General features: G+C 61.4%; 4 protein-coding genes across 4 annotated transcripts; 3 read left to right on the forward strand and 1 right to left on the reverse strand.

Annotated features, from left to right (window-relative positions):
- Nucleotides 1–210: 210 nt before the first annotated feature.
- BXZ73DRAFT_100680 (uncharacterized protein) lies at nucleotides 211–1,771 on the reverse strand (the record flags this gene model as incomplete). The annotated part of the gene is made up of 5 exons (XM_048014646.1): nucleotides 211–434; nucleotides 513–712; nucleotides 807–985; nucleotides 1,112–1,470; nucleotides 1,522–1,771. The coding sequence occupies 5 exons, from the start codon at nucleotides 1,769–1,771 to the stop codon at nucleotides 211–213; spliced, it is 1,212 nt and encodes a 403-aa protein (XP_047878604.1).
- Nucleotides 1,772–2,462: 691 nt separating this feature from the next.
- BXZ73DRAFT_76977 (uncharacterized protein) lies at nucleotides 2,463–5,859 on the forward strand (the record flags this gene model as incomplete). Its single annotated transcript, XM_048022555.1, has 6 exons — nucleotides 2,463–2,489; nucleotides 2,582–2,947; nucleotides 3,085–3,239; nucleotides 3,884–4,533; nucleotides 4,655–5,348; nucleotides 5,457–5,859. The coding sequence occupies 6 exons, from the start codon at nucleotides 2,463–2,465 to the stop codon at nucleotides 5,857–5,859; spliced, it is 2,295 nt and encodes a 764-aa protein (XP_047878605.1).
- Nucleotides 5,860–7,442: 1,583 nt separating this feature from the next.
- Nucleotides 7,443–9,921, forward strand: BXZ73DRAFT_76978 (aspartic peptidase domain-containing protein; the record flags this gene model as incomplete). The annotated part of the gene is made up of 6 exons (XM_048022556.1): nucleotides 7,443–7,825; nucleotides 7,884–7,963; nucleotides 8,021–8,166; nucleotides 8,222–8,525; nucleotides 8,588–9,499; nucleotides 9,710–9,921. The coding sequence occupies 6 exons, from the start codon at nucleotides 7,443–7,445 to the stop codon at nucleotides 9,919–9,921; spliced, it is 2,037 nt and encodes a 678-aa protein (XP_047878606.1).
- Nucleotides 9,922–10,600: 679 nt separating this feature from the next.
- BXZ73DRAFT_76979 (aspartic peptidase domain-containing protein) lies at nucleotides 10,601–12,915 on the forward strand (the record flags this gene model as incomplete). The annotated part of the gene is made up of 10 exons (XM_048022557.1): nucleotides 10,601–10,876; nucleotides 10,942–11,131; nucleotides 11,187–11,250; nucleotides 11,302–11,377; nucleotides 11,425–11,518; nucleotides 11,572–11,784; nucleotides 11,851–11,983; nucleotides 12,040–12,146; nucleotides 12,208–12,332; nucleotides 12,385–12,915. 10 exons carry the CDS (start codon nucleotides 10,601–10,603, stop codon nucleotides 12,913–12,915), a joined length of 1,809 nt encoding a protein of 602 aa, XP_047878607.1.
- Between the last annotated feature and the right edge of the window lie 14 nt (nucleotides 12,916–12,929).

Consider the following 12,929-nt stretch of genomic DNA (forward strand, 5'->3'; position numbering starts at 1 on the left):
TGATATACAAACTATGCATGTCCGATAACCGAAGCGCGAACGCTGAACGCGAACATCGGTTGCGAAAACGAAAACGAAGGTGTGCGTGCAGGCGCTCGCGTATAAGTACATGGTGTGCAGTGTGCAACAGAAATTCTTCCGAGTCCGCGACGCGGTCACCAAAGTCAGAAAGTCAAAAGAAGACGGCAGGCTCCGCGCCGCGCCGCGCCATCACGGACCCCGCCAGATCGAGCGGACCTCGAGCCAGTCGCCGTCGCTGACGGTCTGCGCGGGGCTCGGCGGCGGCCTGCCGCCCCCCGACGTCGCCGTCGGCTGTGTCCTGAGGAAGCTGAAGCGCGCGCGAGCAGGTGCGTCGCCGCTGTACGCCAACGTCTTCTCGACGGAGACCTCCTGCGAGCCAAAGGAGGAGGAGGGGGAGGCGAAGGTGTACGGCACTGTGCGCGCGCGTGAGGGCGGTCAGGGAAGAGTCAGCGGTGGATGGCGGCGATGTGGAAAGAGGAGAGGAGACGCACTGAAGCGCGAGAGCGCGCGCGCGCGACGCCGGGAGTCGCTTCGGCGGTAGAGCCACAGCCCGACGAGGATGAGGAAGATGAGGCCGCCAATGACGCCCGCGGCGATGATCCCTGCGTTGTTGGGGCCACCGCCGTTGGTGTACAGTGCGCCGCTGAGGGGCACGGAACCCATGCCCGTCTCCGACGTCGGTTTCGATGAGCTTGTAGGAGTCGAGGAAGTAGCATCACCGGGTATGAGCGTCGAGCCCGTTGACGTCGAAGAAGTACAGACACTGGATGCGAGCGTCGGGCTACTCAACGACGTCAAGGCCGTGGTGCGCAATGCCCACGTTGAAATCACCGAGACACTGGATGCGAGCGTCGTCGTACTTGTAGTGGACGTCGTAGCGCCTAGAGTGAGCGTCGAAACGCTTAGAGTGAACGTCGTAGCGCTGACAGCGAACGTCGTAGCGCTTGAAGTGGATGTCGTATCGCTATAGATTAACATCGGAGCACTCGAAGTGAACGCCGTGGTGCTTGAGGCGGACGTTGTACTTGTGGTTTCCGGGGTCGCTCCCACACATATGAATGCATGAGGACGACGAGTCAAGAACACATACATGGCACTCACTGCTCGAAGAATTATCCGTGCTTAAAGACGCGCCACTCGCGCTCGAGCTCGTGGAGGAGGTGGCAGAAGTGGATGGGAGCGGTGGCGTAGAAGAGCTCGATGAAGAAGGGGCGGGGGTGACCTCAAAGCGGTCCAACCAAAATAGAAACCCGTTGTTGGTGATGGAAAGTATGTGCGATCCAGACTGAAGAGATTGCGTGCTGAAAAGTTCGAGAACAGGAGGTTCGGAGACAGTATCCCCCGGCGGCGGCTCTAGCGTTGATGAAGCGTCGTCGTCGATAGAAAGAACGACACTGGGGTCGTCCTGGCCGTGGGGAACGATGGCGCCGAAAACTTTGACCCCCGTCCCTGATGTTGGAGACTGAGCTTGGCGCCTTAAGGGACAAAAGACAGACGTACCGTTGAATGTCACCGTCAAGGAATCGCCCGTGTTTTGTGAAAAGGTCACGTCGTTGTTGAAGGTGCCCACCGCGGATGCGCCCGTCACTGTGATCGTCCGCCAGTTCTGAGACGGAGAGTACTCGATGTCGACGGAGGTGTTGTCGATGCACTGGCCGGCATCGCAGAGATTAGCGGGCCCGCCATCGTCGTCTGATGACCTTCGGTACACTGAGCGGTGTGCGCGAGTCAGTATCGAGTGGGGAGGCATTCGAGAAGAACGAAGAGCGGGAGCGAAAGGCGCGACGGAGAAATACCCTGACGGCTGTTATGTGCCCACGCGGGCTTCACGGGCACCGGGGCGGAGATCAGCATATGCTTGCCCAGGGCGGAGCGCTGGAGCGGTTGGCAAACCGATTGGGCTCCTTCAGAACCGTCTGGTATCGACTTCGAAAGTTCCTCGGGGTTCTGCACAGGTCCAAACGTTGTAACCGATATTCATTGTCGTTCGAGGGGGCGGCGAGTCTAGGAAAAGATCTGTTAACATCATACAACTAACCCGCCTTTACTTCCTTACAGCTCTTGAAGCCATGCACATGGCGCTGCCAGCCGAGGCACAGACCTTCGTCTGATGGTGAGACTCGGAGTCTGAGAGTTCACATGGTAACGAAAACCCCCGTGAGCTTGAAGAAAGGGAAACAGGAGAGAAAACAAGGAAAATAAGCCGTATTTAGCTCTTAGTCTGTTACCCGCGACTCCACATCTCCACTGGTCGAACGATGATGTCGAGAGGCAAGCAGATATCGACGCGTTGGCAAGCGCCCGAAGTTTCGGAGAGCAGTCACTGAGTCACATCATCGATCACGGCGTGACAAAGCGCCCGGTTGGACTGCGACCCGGCCGGGCCGATGGTTGCCGTCCTCTTCTCTTCATCTCCACACTCAGTGGCTCGCACAAACAGGATGACTGGCCCGATAGTTGGTATCAATGTGAGCTGTACCGCCAGACTTGAACGCCTGAACTGTGGGTCACAACGCTCTCCCTCGGATAACGAGATTGATTGTCAACATTGAAATGTCAGATCCGGAACTCCAGAACCACTGAGGCGCGGCAGAAGACGCGCAGGAAGAAGATGACGAGAACGAGGACGCAGATGAGCAAGACGGCAACGAGCAACAACGCGCGCTTCCCCGTCTGGGAGACTTCGAAGTCGCGCGCGGCGCGCAAGATAACCAGCCCGCACTGGACGCCTCAGGCCGGGGGGCCCCAAGACGGGATCGCCGCCCCAGAGACAACCCAACTGTTTCTTGGCCGACGGCGGTCAAAAATGAACTGTGCCGCCGTCATCTGCTCGGGAGCGCCGTACAACGGGGCAGTCCTCGGTGACCTCCTCGGGGTCTCCGGGAGCTTCCAACAGCTGGGAATAGTAGCCGCAGCAGTGCGACGGGTGGGTGGAGTTCAAAGAGCGTGTTCTCCACGCGAATGACGACGTTGCCGTCACTCCACCCAAATTGTCTGTCTTGCTCGTGTCTGCGAGATCAATTGTCGAGCACCGCGTGCCACGACGCGATGCAAACTGTGGAGGAGAACGAGATGCGGGTGCTCACTCCGGCGTGGTTCGTGCTCCGGAACGAGTGGCGGATGTGGGCGAAGACAAAGTGGCCGTACAAGACGGTGCGGCAAGTGTCAGACAGCGTCGGGCCCGAGCGCATCGAGTGGGAGCTCAAGGTGTGGCTGCAGTACGTACTGGGAGAAGCAAGGGCTCGGCTGCGCAGATGGTTCAGATATGTTTTCTTGACAAGAAGAGCTGGGGGATGATGCGCATGCATTGATGAGCGGTCTGTTGAAGCTCTGAGTGAAGTCGGTTTGATTTGTTGCACGGTGCACTGGGAGTCGCGACGTTCGGATGCGACGGTCACGTGGATCACGACGCGTCCTCGGCTGCACGGTGCCTGCACCGGGATATCGATCTGGAGCTGGCTGCGCCCGTCCGCCTCCCGCCGTCCGTCGCATGTCCGCAGCGCGCCAGCCGACGATGCACCCCAACTCTTCTCTCCGCCTCAGATGACGGCGGCGGGGGCGGGCACGACGACTGGGCACACGGCGATCCTCATGTGCAGGTGGCATCATCCTCGCGCACCGCCTCTCGGCATCCACTCACCGTGCCTGTCGGCATTCTCTCCCCTTCCCGCCGTCCCCTCCCCTTTCCCCGCCCGTTGGTCGTGCTTGCCAGTCTGAGCCGGTCTGCAACCCTCCTCCGCTTCCCGCCCCGCCCAGCATCTTGCACACTTGTGTGTGAGCGTAAAGGCGTTCATTTTTGCGCCTCTGTGTGAGGCCATCATCAAGGTTTGGCAACCGACGTCTCACGTCCACATCTTGCCAGGGGACCCTTTTTCGCGCCTGCGGGCGACGCGTCCACCGTCAACGACGACTTGTTCTTCAAGCTGGCGAGTGTCTTCTTTTGCTCGGTGAGCCCGCTGTTCATCATGTCATCATCAAGGTTGCCCACGGAAGTCGCCATCTCCGCCGCCCGGCTCCTGGCTACCACGCCCACTCCAGCCCTCGTCCGTCGCGGTCAAGTTTTCAACATGAGCGACGAGGAAGAGAATTATGCCACGGCTCATAAAACCATCGTTGAGTCTAGTAGTCTCGTGGCATCGGCCTCCAGCATCACCATCGACCTCGACGACTCGGCGCATGTGTCATATTCTACCGTTTTCATCTCTTCCTACTACTCTGGTGTTTCGAGCGCCACTACCATCAATGCCCCCGACGATCAACCCCCCCGTGCCGCCCTCCAGACTGGCCCTCCCTACTTCTTGTTCGCAGGTATCGTCGCAAGCACCATCGTCGGAGTCTTTACACTCGCCACGCTCGCCTTGCTCTGTCGGCGAGGGTCATTCGGGTCGGGCACGCTTTGCGGACTCCGGTACGGCGATGCACGGGACCCGGACTGGCCGGGGCATTCGTATCGGAGGGAAACGGCGATGGTCGAGCGCGGTGGGGGCACAAAGTTCAAAGCAGCACGCACAGGTCAGTCCCCGTCTTCCGACCTTCTCGCCCACCCCGTCGTCCGGGCTATGTGCTCCCCCTCCCACCCGTCGTTTCCGTCCTTCTACGAGGCTCGCCCCACGCTCACACGTCCGTTTCCTAGACTCGCCCTCCATCCAATCCACCGTTCCTCCCGCATACACCGAGTCCTCGTCCCGGGCGACCGCCCGTGACCGACACGCGTTTGCCACCCACCGCGCGGCATCCACTCGCAAGCCCCCCTCCTCCTTCCCCTCCCGACGAGGCGCACCCTCGCCCGCTCCGTCATCATCAACCTCTGCCCCAACTCTCGTCTGCCGTGCGTTGTCGAAGCGCGCGCCCACTCCCGGCGCATGGTCGACGTCCCCTTCCGCCTTCGACAAAGCGTACGCCGCGGGCTCGGTCCGGTCGGCCTCGCCCGCGATGTCTTCCGCCGAGACGGCGACGCTATCCTCCGACGGCCCGCGCCGGTCTATTCAGCACTCCCACCCCCATCCGCTCGCGCAAGACCCGTTCTACGACCCCGGCGACGACGATGACGACGACGACGATTCGGGGCTGCACGCCCCCGTCCCTCGCAGAATCCTCTCGACGTTGGAAGAAGACACGGACGTTGGCGCCGAGGGTACGGATGGTGGGGAAAGCAGAGAAGGCGGTTACGCGCGCGCGTCGACGGATTCTCGGGCTTCCTCTCCCATCTCGTCGGCACGGCCCCCGACGCTGCGCACGACCGACTCCGGCTCGGTGTTCTCGCATGGGGTGCGGATATCTTCGTGGCACACGGAAGACAGCCATTCGAGCGAGGTGTCGCTGCACCGGTACGTCGAGCCCGGTTGAGTGGGTGTATGCGTGGTGGCTGGCGTGTACGATGGGCGGGGCTGTTGGCTGGTGGACGTTGGAGGCCGAGGACGCATATCGGTGTATAGTACGTTCTTTCTAATCGATCGGACGACGTCTCGGATACCACGCCGTCCTCTTCTGCCTTCCTGCTTCGCAGACCTCGAACTGCCACAGCTCAACAAGTTGTACCTCGCCTTCGCGCCTGACATCGAGCCCGTCGAGCTCCACACACTCAAGCGCCTCATCACCTCCCCCGTACTTCAGTACCTCAGTGCGCAAGCTGATGGTGCGCGACACCATCGGCGCGCGCTGCTCGCCGTGCTCCCCTTCCACCGCGCCTCTCGGCACATCTCCGTCACTCGCAAGGGCGCTCACTCGGACTCGGACCTCACCATGGCTCTTCCCCGCCCCAGGCCTTGTCTCCGACAAGGATGCGCGCGGAAATCGCCTACGAGTCGCTTCTCCCGTCCTCCCTGGTGCAAGCCCTGAACCGCGCCAAACTCGATGCCGCCGCTCTTCCCCGTCATCTCCGCGTTTCTATGCGCGACGGGCCTGACGAAGCTCACAAGTGCTCGGCGCGCGGGGCCCTCCGGACGCGCGCAGAGCCCGAGGCGTGCGTGCGTGGCGCGGCGGGGGGAAAGGACATTAAGGGGATCAGCGTATTGGTGTACTGTACAAGGCGCACGCGGCGTGTGCGGAAAGAGCTGCTGGAGGTGGTGGTGTGGAGGGCGTGGGAGTCTGCCGGTGTTTAAACGTTTATGTATGCGCTTCACATGGTTATGCAGCTCGGTGTCACTGTCGTCGTCAGAAACCCCTATGTCCCGTACCGCTCCTACTTAGGAATTTTCCGTACTCAAGAAGATCGGTCCGTTTGGCTACAGCGACGAGCTGAGGGCCGACTCGCCCGAGAACACACGATGCCCCCGCGCACCTGCCAGTCGTGTGCATGCATGGAGACGCAGCACAGGACGTTCGTGGGATGTTGAGCTCATCGCCAATGCTATTTGCAGCGGCTTTGGTGATGCGCCCAGTGCCAATCCAATCCATATTACTTTATTTTGCACCGATCCTGTACACGCGCCAGCATGTTCTCAACCAATGCACATCGATGTCTGTCGAACTTTGGCAGCAGGAGAGGACGCTGGTCCGACCGTCGCACCCGCGCCGGCGATTCCCAAAGGGGCAACGGCGATCTAGCGCTTATCTTGGCTTGTCCGCAGCGCAGTGACGACCTCTCCCGCGCACGACGCCCCTCGCGCATGAACTCTCATTCTCTCCTCTAGCGGGGCATCCGAGGTCCAAGGACTCTCAGCGTCTCTCTGCACATCCCCAACCTATACAATGCTATTCTAGAAAGGCTAGAAACACATCTGGAGCGCTTTTGAACACACTGGCATGGGCGACATATGACAACAAATAAGCACCCTTCTAGACTATCGGATGTGGTGCTCGGAAAAGACGTCTCCCGCCCATCGGCGCAGCCCGTCTCCGTGTAGTACGTCTTCCAAGGTTCCGGTGCGGTGCGGCCCAGGTGCGTTTTGTGCCCAGTCGCTCATTCTGAGTTCTCCCCTCCTCAGCAGGCTCAACACTGACAATTGCTGGAGATTGGACTGTGTCTTTTGTCCTCCTCATAGACCTTACAAGAACCACGAAAGGCGCCAAGCCCGCGCTCCTGCGCCACCAGACTTAGTATTCCAAGCTTGCGACCGGCGCCCCGCAAGGCTCGCGTCGATGCTGCGGAGCTGATCACGTCCCGCGCCTCGCCACCTCCGGACCCGCTGCGCATCCTCGCGCCCTGGATTCCGCATCCCCGCCCTGGACTGGACGCCGAAGAAGCGTCCATTCCACGGCCACGATGCAAAAGATATAGTGGAAGAACCGCCAACTCTTCCACCTTCCCCCTCTCGCCCTCTCATCCCTTTCCTCACGCGGTCTGGGCGCGCGTCTTCTCCCTCTGAGGACCTTATCCGCCTTGGTGGTGAGTTCGACTCTGCTTTGACCCATCCACGCCATTCTCCACCCCTCGCGCTGTTTCGGCCACTCTCTACCGCTCCCAGCCTTATTCGCTCGTCATGCTTCTTCTCCCGCTCTCTCTCCTCGCTCTCCTCGCACAAATCGCGCACACCTCCGCTCTCGCAGTTCCCCCGTCTCATGGACTTCCCACCCGCCGTTACGCGTTCACCGCGCGCGCCCCGCAGTCCTCACACCACCCGGTCTCCGCCGCGCGGCTTTCCGCCGTCTCAAGCGCTGGGGAGGACACACCAAAGGTCTTCGACTACGGCTTCACCCGTGCGGACGACCAGATCTACACCTGCACCATCCTCGTCAACGGCGTGCCCTTCCAAGTCTTGCTTGATACCGGCAGCGCCGACTCGTGGATCGACCCGTGGTCGGTGGGTGGGGTCGAGATCCCAGACCTCGTCGAGACTGGGGTGAATTCGTCTACGGTCTACGTGTACGTCTTCCGCCCACGCTTCTCTCTTGTTTGATTGTGCTCATTGTATTCCTGCTAGCGATGGGTCCTCGTCAACGGGCCCGATTGTACTGGCTGATGTGACCTTTGGGCCGTTCGTGGTTAGGAACCAGGCGATCAGTACGTGCAGGTCAGACGCATACAGCTATGTTCGTGCTGACGACGGCACTCGCGCAGCTCTCGCATACGGAGCGTCAGGTAGTTCGGTAAATCCCGGCTTCTCAAATGGTCTCCTCGGACTGGCGGGAGGTGCGGCGTCAAGCGTGTTTCACCAGCTCGAGAACACGACATGGGCCGAGAATGGGGCACCGATCATGTACAACGTATGTCGCTGGCGTCTGGGTGTCGTGCGTATGCTCGACGTTGATCGCGACCTAGCTCTTCTCCCACCAACCCGACCTCGCACCGTATTCCACCTGGCTTCCGTCTCATACGGATATTGGGCTGGGCGACGGAGGTGTCCTCACCTTTGGTGAAGTCCTCGCGGACAAGACCGCTGTCCTGGATGCCCCGCGGATGGATAGCGTTGTGCCCAGCGAGTGGACGGTGCTCATGGACGGCATCTTCGTCGACGGAAAGTTCCTCACAGGCCATTCGAACAACTCGGAGGCGTTCAAGAACCTAGGAGTGGTTGTCGATGACGACCAGACGATTGCGACATTCGACACTGGCACGTCTTTCAGTGCGTCGATCTATACTCCCGGTTTTGTTCGCACGACGCTGACTATCTGCGTTGTTCTTCAGTCCGCGCCCCCGACTACTACGTCGACGCCATCTTCGGCTCGATCCCGAACTCGCAACGCATCGTCGACGAAGGCGAGATCCTCTACGAGGTCCCCTGCGACACCAGGCTCAACATCTCCTTCGTCTTCGGCGGGATCGCCTACCCCCTCGACCCCGCCGACGCGCACCGCGTCGTCGTCTGGGATGACGGCGAGCTCGTCTGCCTGAGCTCCTTCATCGGCGGCGACAACTTCGGTCGCGACTGGCTCCTCGGCGACACCTTCCTCCGGAGCGTCTACTCGCTCTGGTCCTACGGCGACGGCCGCGACGCGCTCGCGCCGCCGTCCATCCAGCTCCACACCCTCGTCGACCCGGACGCCGCGTACGCTGCCGCCGCCACCGCCCTCCGCGCGCGCGCGCTCGCCTTCGCGGCCGACTTCGCGTCGACGCGCGCCACGCCCGTCCCCGCCGCGCCCGCGACCGCGCGCCCGGTCTTCACGGGCCCGCACGCGCTCGCGACCGCGAGCCTGACGCGCGCCGCGCTGCACACGGCGTTCCCCGCCGCGGAGGCGCTCCCCACGGAGGACGACGACGAAGACGAAGACGAGGAAGAGGAGGATTGGAGCCGCGCGCACGTCATCGCGGGCGCGCTCGGCGGCGTGCTCTTCGTTGGGCTCGTCGTCGTCGGGGCGGCGCGCTCCGCGGTGCGCTGCGCGGACGAGCGCGCGCGCGCGCGGGACCGGGGCCGACGCGCGTGGGAGTACCTGCCGCTCCGCGCACACTCGGCGAGCCGGGAGGGGTTCGCTGGTGAGGACGAGATTTACGGTGCGGCGGACGTGGAGGAGGAGGAGGGGGGGTTGGGGGTCGCGTACGACTCGGACGCGGAGAGCGTGAGGACGGGGATGCTCGAGGCGTACGCGGCGCGGTGTCGAGGTGAGAGTCCGCGGCCGTCGGTGACCTATGCGGGAGAGGGGTCGCCGAAGTGCTCGCCATGGCACGGGCGGGAGTTGGACGATATTGTACTGTATCATCAATAGTGTCGGGGATCCTGAGGGGATGTGTACTGGTACTGCTCGTTAGTAGTCACTCATAGATTCCGTAGTACTATGTGTAGATCATCATCTTGTCGGTTGGGTTGCAAAGTTCAAACGTTCATGTACCATGAGCTTCGCGCCTGCATCAAGTCTCGGACTTGGCTCTGGGCTTCGGATGCACGGGAGAGTGAGGGAGGCGTGGGCAAGGCGTGGACAGCATCGATATCGCGCTCTTATTATTGTGGTCCCATCAAAGCGCAGCAACGTCACACTGTCTCGGGTAGCGCTGTCACGCAGCGCCCTGCTCCCTCCTGCCCCTGAAGGCCTGACTCCCGCCCACCGCCTCGTCCTCGCATACAGCCTACTACATAACTGTCTCATCGTCGCGACCCCGAATTTACGCGTCTTATTGCGGTGCACACCAGCCACATCCGATGGCACTCAGGAGCGTCGGGCACGCCGTCCGGCGATCACCCAATTTGACCGGATGCGCACCGTCCTCAGTTTGGTGGGTTCCTCTATGTGCATGCAGGTCGGCGCGTGTTTCATGACCCTCTGCTTTGTCCACATTTCAGACGTCCTGGATACAACCTGCCTACCCCGGCGTTGAGAAAGAAACCATCTACTTACACACTTAGCTGCCCCTGGTGATGGTCTGGGCCAACGGACTGAGGGGTCTTCGACAGCTCTTCCGAGGCACCGCTTGTGGACAAGACAGTGATCCGAGTGGAGGGTGCGGGGGGCGGAGGCCGCAACGTCAGTGCCTCTTTCCTGATTCGGGATGACGCGGTTGCAACCTCGTTGCAACCAGACCCCGCGGAAGGGTCGGACACGGCGTGGATACAAAAGACGAAGGTGAGCAGCGAGGCATCCCCGTCGTCCCGACTCCGTTCTCATCCACTCCTTTCCCTTCCCTGCCCCTGCGCTTTTCCGCCCCCCTCCTTCCTCTTTCCTTGCGCTCGGAAGACTTTAGGCCGCTTTCCAATTCCATTAAGCCACGATGCTCGCGCGCAAGTTCGCGGCTCTCCTCCCCCTCGCCACCTCCGCGCTCGCGTGGAAGCATCCCTTGAAACTCGACACCGCGGCCTCCACCTATGCGTCTGAGGACGCATCAAGCACCGCGACCTCCGCCTCTGCGGACGCGTCAAGCACTCCGGGGGCGTACCCCGTCTCCGTCATCCGTGACCCCAACTCGTCCGACACCGGGTTCGGCTTCACGCACGCACAAAACCAAGAGTACACTGCGAGGATCACGATCAATGGCGTCGACTATCAGGTGCGTGCTTGCTTCGCTATATGCGCGTATCGAACATTGCGCCAACGCGCTTCGATGGCCAACAGGTTATCCTCGACACCGGCAGTTCGGATACATGGATCGACCCCGACAGTGTCGGCGGCATGGCTCCCCCGAACCTCATCCACACTGGCATCAACTCCACGACATCATACGTGGACGGGTCGTCAGCGACGGGAGAGATCGTGCTCGCAAACATCACGTTTGGTCCCTACACCGTCGTCAACCAAGCGTTCAGTGCGTATTTTATCCCTATTCAAGTGCATATAGTGACCCGACTAACCCCTGGTAGCCACGTCGTACGGTGGAGCGGCCGACTCTCCTGGGTTGTGGAACGGTTTGATTGGCCTTGGGGGGTATGTCCATTGACTGTGATCTGGTATCGTTCGCTCATGGTCTGCGTCCAGTGCCCTCGGATCGCAAATTATGGGCCTTGTCGAGAACACCACTTACGCCGAAAACGGTATCCCGATCCTTTACAACGTGAGCTTGTGCTGCGTCACCCGTATCGCCGCTAACGGCTGGGTTAGCTTTTCGACCATGAACCTACGATGCCTGATTACGCTGCCTGGTACATGTCACGGTCGGACGTGGGTATCTCCGATGGAGGTGTCCTCACTATCTGTGCGTGTTCGTCTATCGAGGCTTGGACTTCAGGCTGAGACACTTTACTACAGCCGAAGTCCTGTCGAACATGACCGACGTCGTCAAGGCACCCGTTCTCGCCAGCCCTGCGCCAGGGGCCTGGACGTCGTACCTAGAAGACATCACTGTCAACGGCCAATCCGTGCCTCAGTCGACTGTGTTTGCCGACCACTACCTGCAGCAGTGGAACACAACTGTGCCGTCGAACACCTCTGTCGCGTGCTTTGACACCGGAACTTCGTTCAGTACGTATGCATGCTGGCCTCCAGACCATGTCTGAGACATTCGCTTACTACGGCGCCCTAATGCAGTCATGGGTCCCCTTGAGTCGGCGCGTGCAATTTACGCCATGATCAATGGAGCCCAGGAGATCGACGGTGGCGGCGGTAACTACTACTACTCTGTTCCCTGTGACACTAAGGTCAACATTACCTGGACGTTCGGGTTCGTACAAATATTCTGGATATCCTCGATCCACGAAGCGCTGACGTTGACAACAGCGGTGTCACCTACCCCATGCATCCCATTGAGGTGGCACCCCCCCTCGTGGACGCGAACGGAACAACGTGCCTCGGCGCCATCAGCGCTGGTGCCGTACCCGAGGCTGGTCAGTCCACTTTGTGATGTGTCTGCCCGGAGTCTGAGGCTCACGCGACGTTTTCGTGCAGATTGGCTACTGGGTGCCGCCTTCCTGCGCAACATGTATGCCCTGTACGACTACAGCTCCGGCATGGTCAACGTCCCCGGCTACTCCCAGACCTACCTCGATCGCCCCACGACGCAGCTTCTCAGCGTAAGTCCTTTCGTATGTGTCGGCGCTTTTCGTATTGACATTGTTCCCGTAGATCGTCGACCCGGACCAAGCATGGATGGAGGTTGACGCCATGATCGCCGCCCGTCTCAGCGCCCACCAGGCCGACTACTCCTCCACCGTCGCTGCGCCGCTTTCCGCCGGCACGGCCCGCCCAACCTTCACCGGCTCTGACGCACCCGAGTCCGTCACCGCCGTGAACAACGACCTCACCGACTCGTCCTCCATGACCATGACCGACTCCGACTACGCCGCGTCCGCGACTGCGACCGGAGACTCGCTCGCCGCGACCGCGACCGACACGTTCGCCGTGCTCGCCGCCGCCGCCGCCAGCACCAGCGACGCGGCGAGCGGCCCGGTCTACGGCCCGAACTGGAGCGTGCTCGTCCGCAACTCGTACATCATCATGGCGCTCCTCGCCGGCGTCGTCATCCTCCTGCTCGCCGTGCTCGCCCTCGTCGTGCGCGCTAACCGGCGCACGCGCGAGTACCGGCCCATCGGCGGCGGGCACAGCGGCGGGTACTCGGACGGCCACGGGTCGTACTCGACCCCGTACGACAAGTGATTGGGGGTTGGGGG

Source organism: Epithele typhae (genome assembly GCF_022376455.1).
Source record: "Epithele typhae strain CBS 203.58 chromosome Unknown BXZ73scaffold_19, whole genome shotgun sequence".
Taxonomy (NCBI): Eukaryota; Fungi; Basidiomycota; class Agaricomycetes; order Polyporales; family Epitheliaceae; genus Epithele; species Epithele typhae.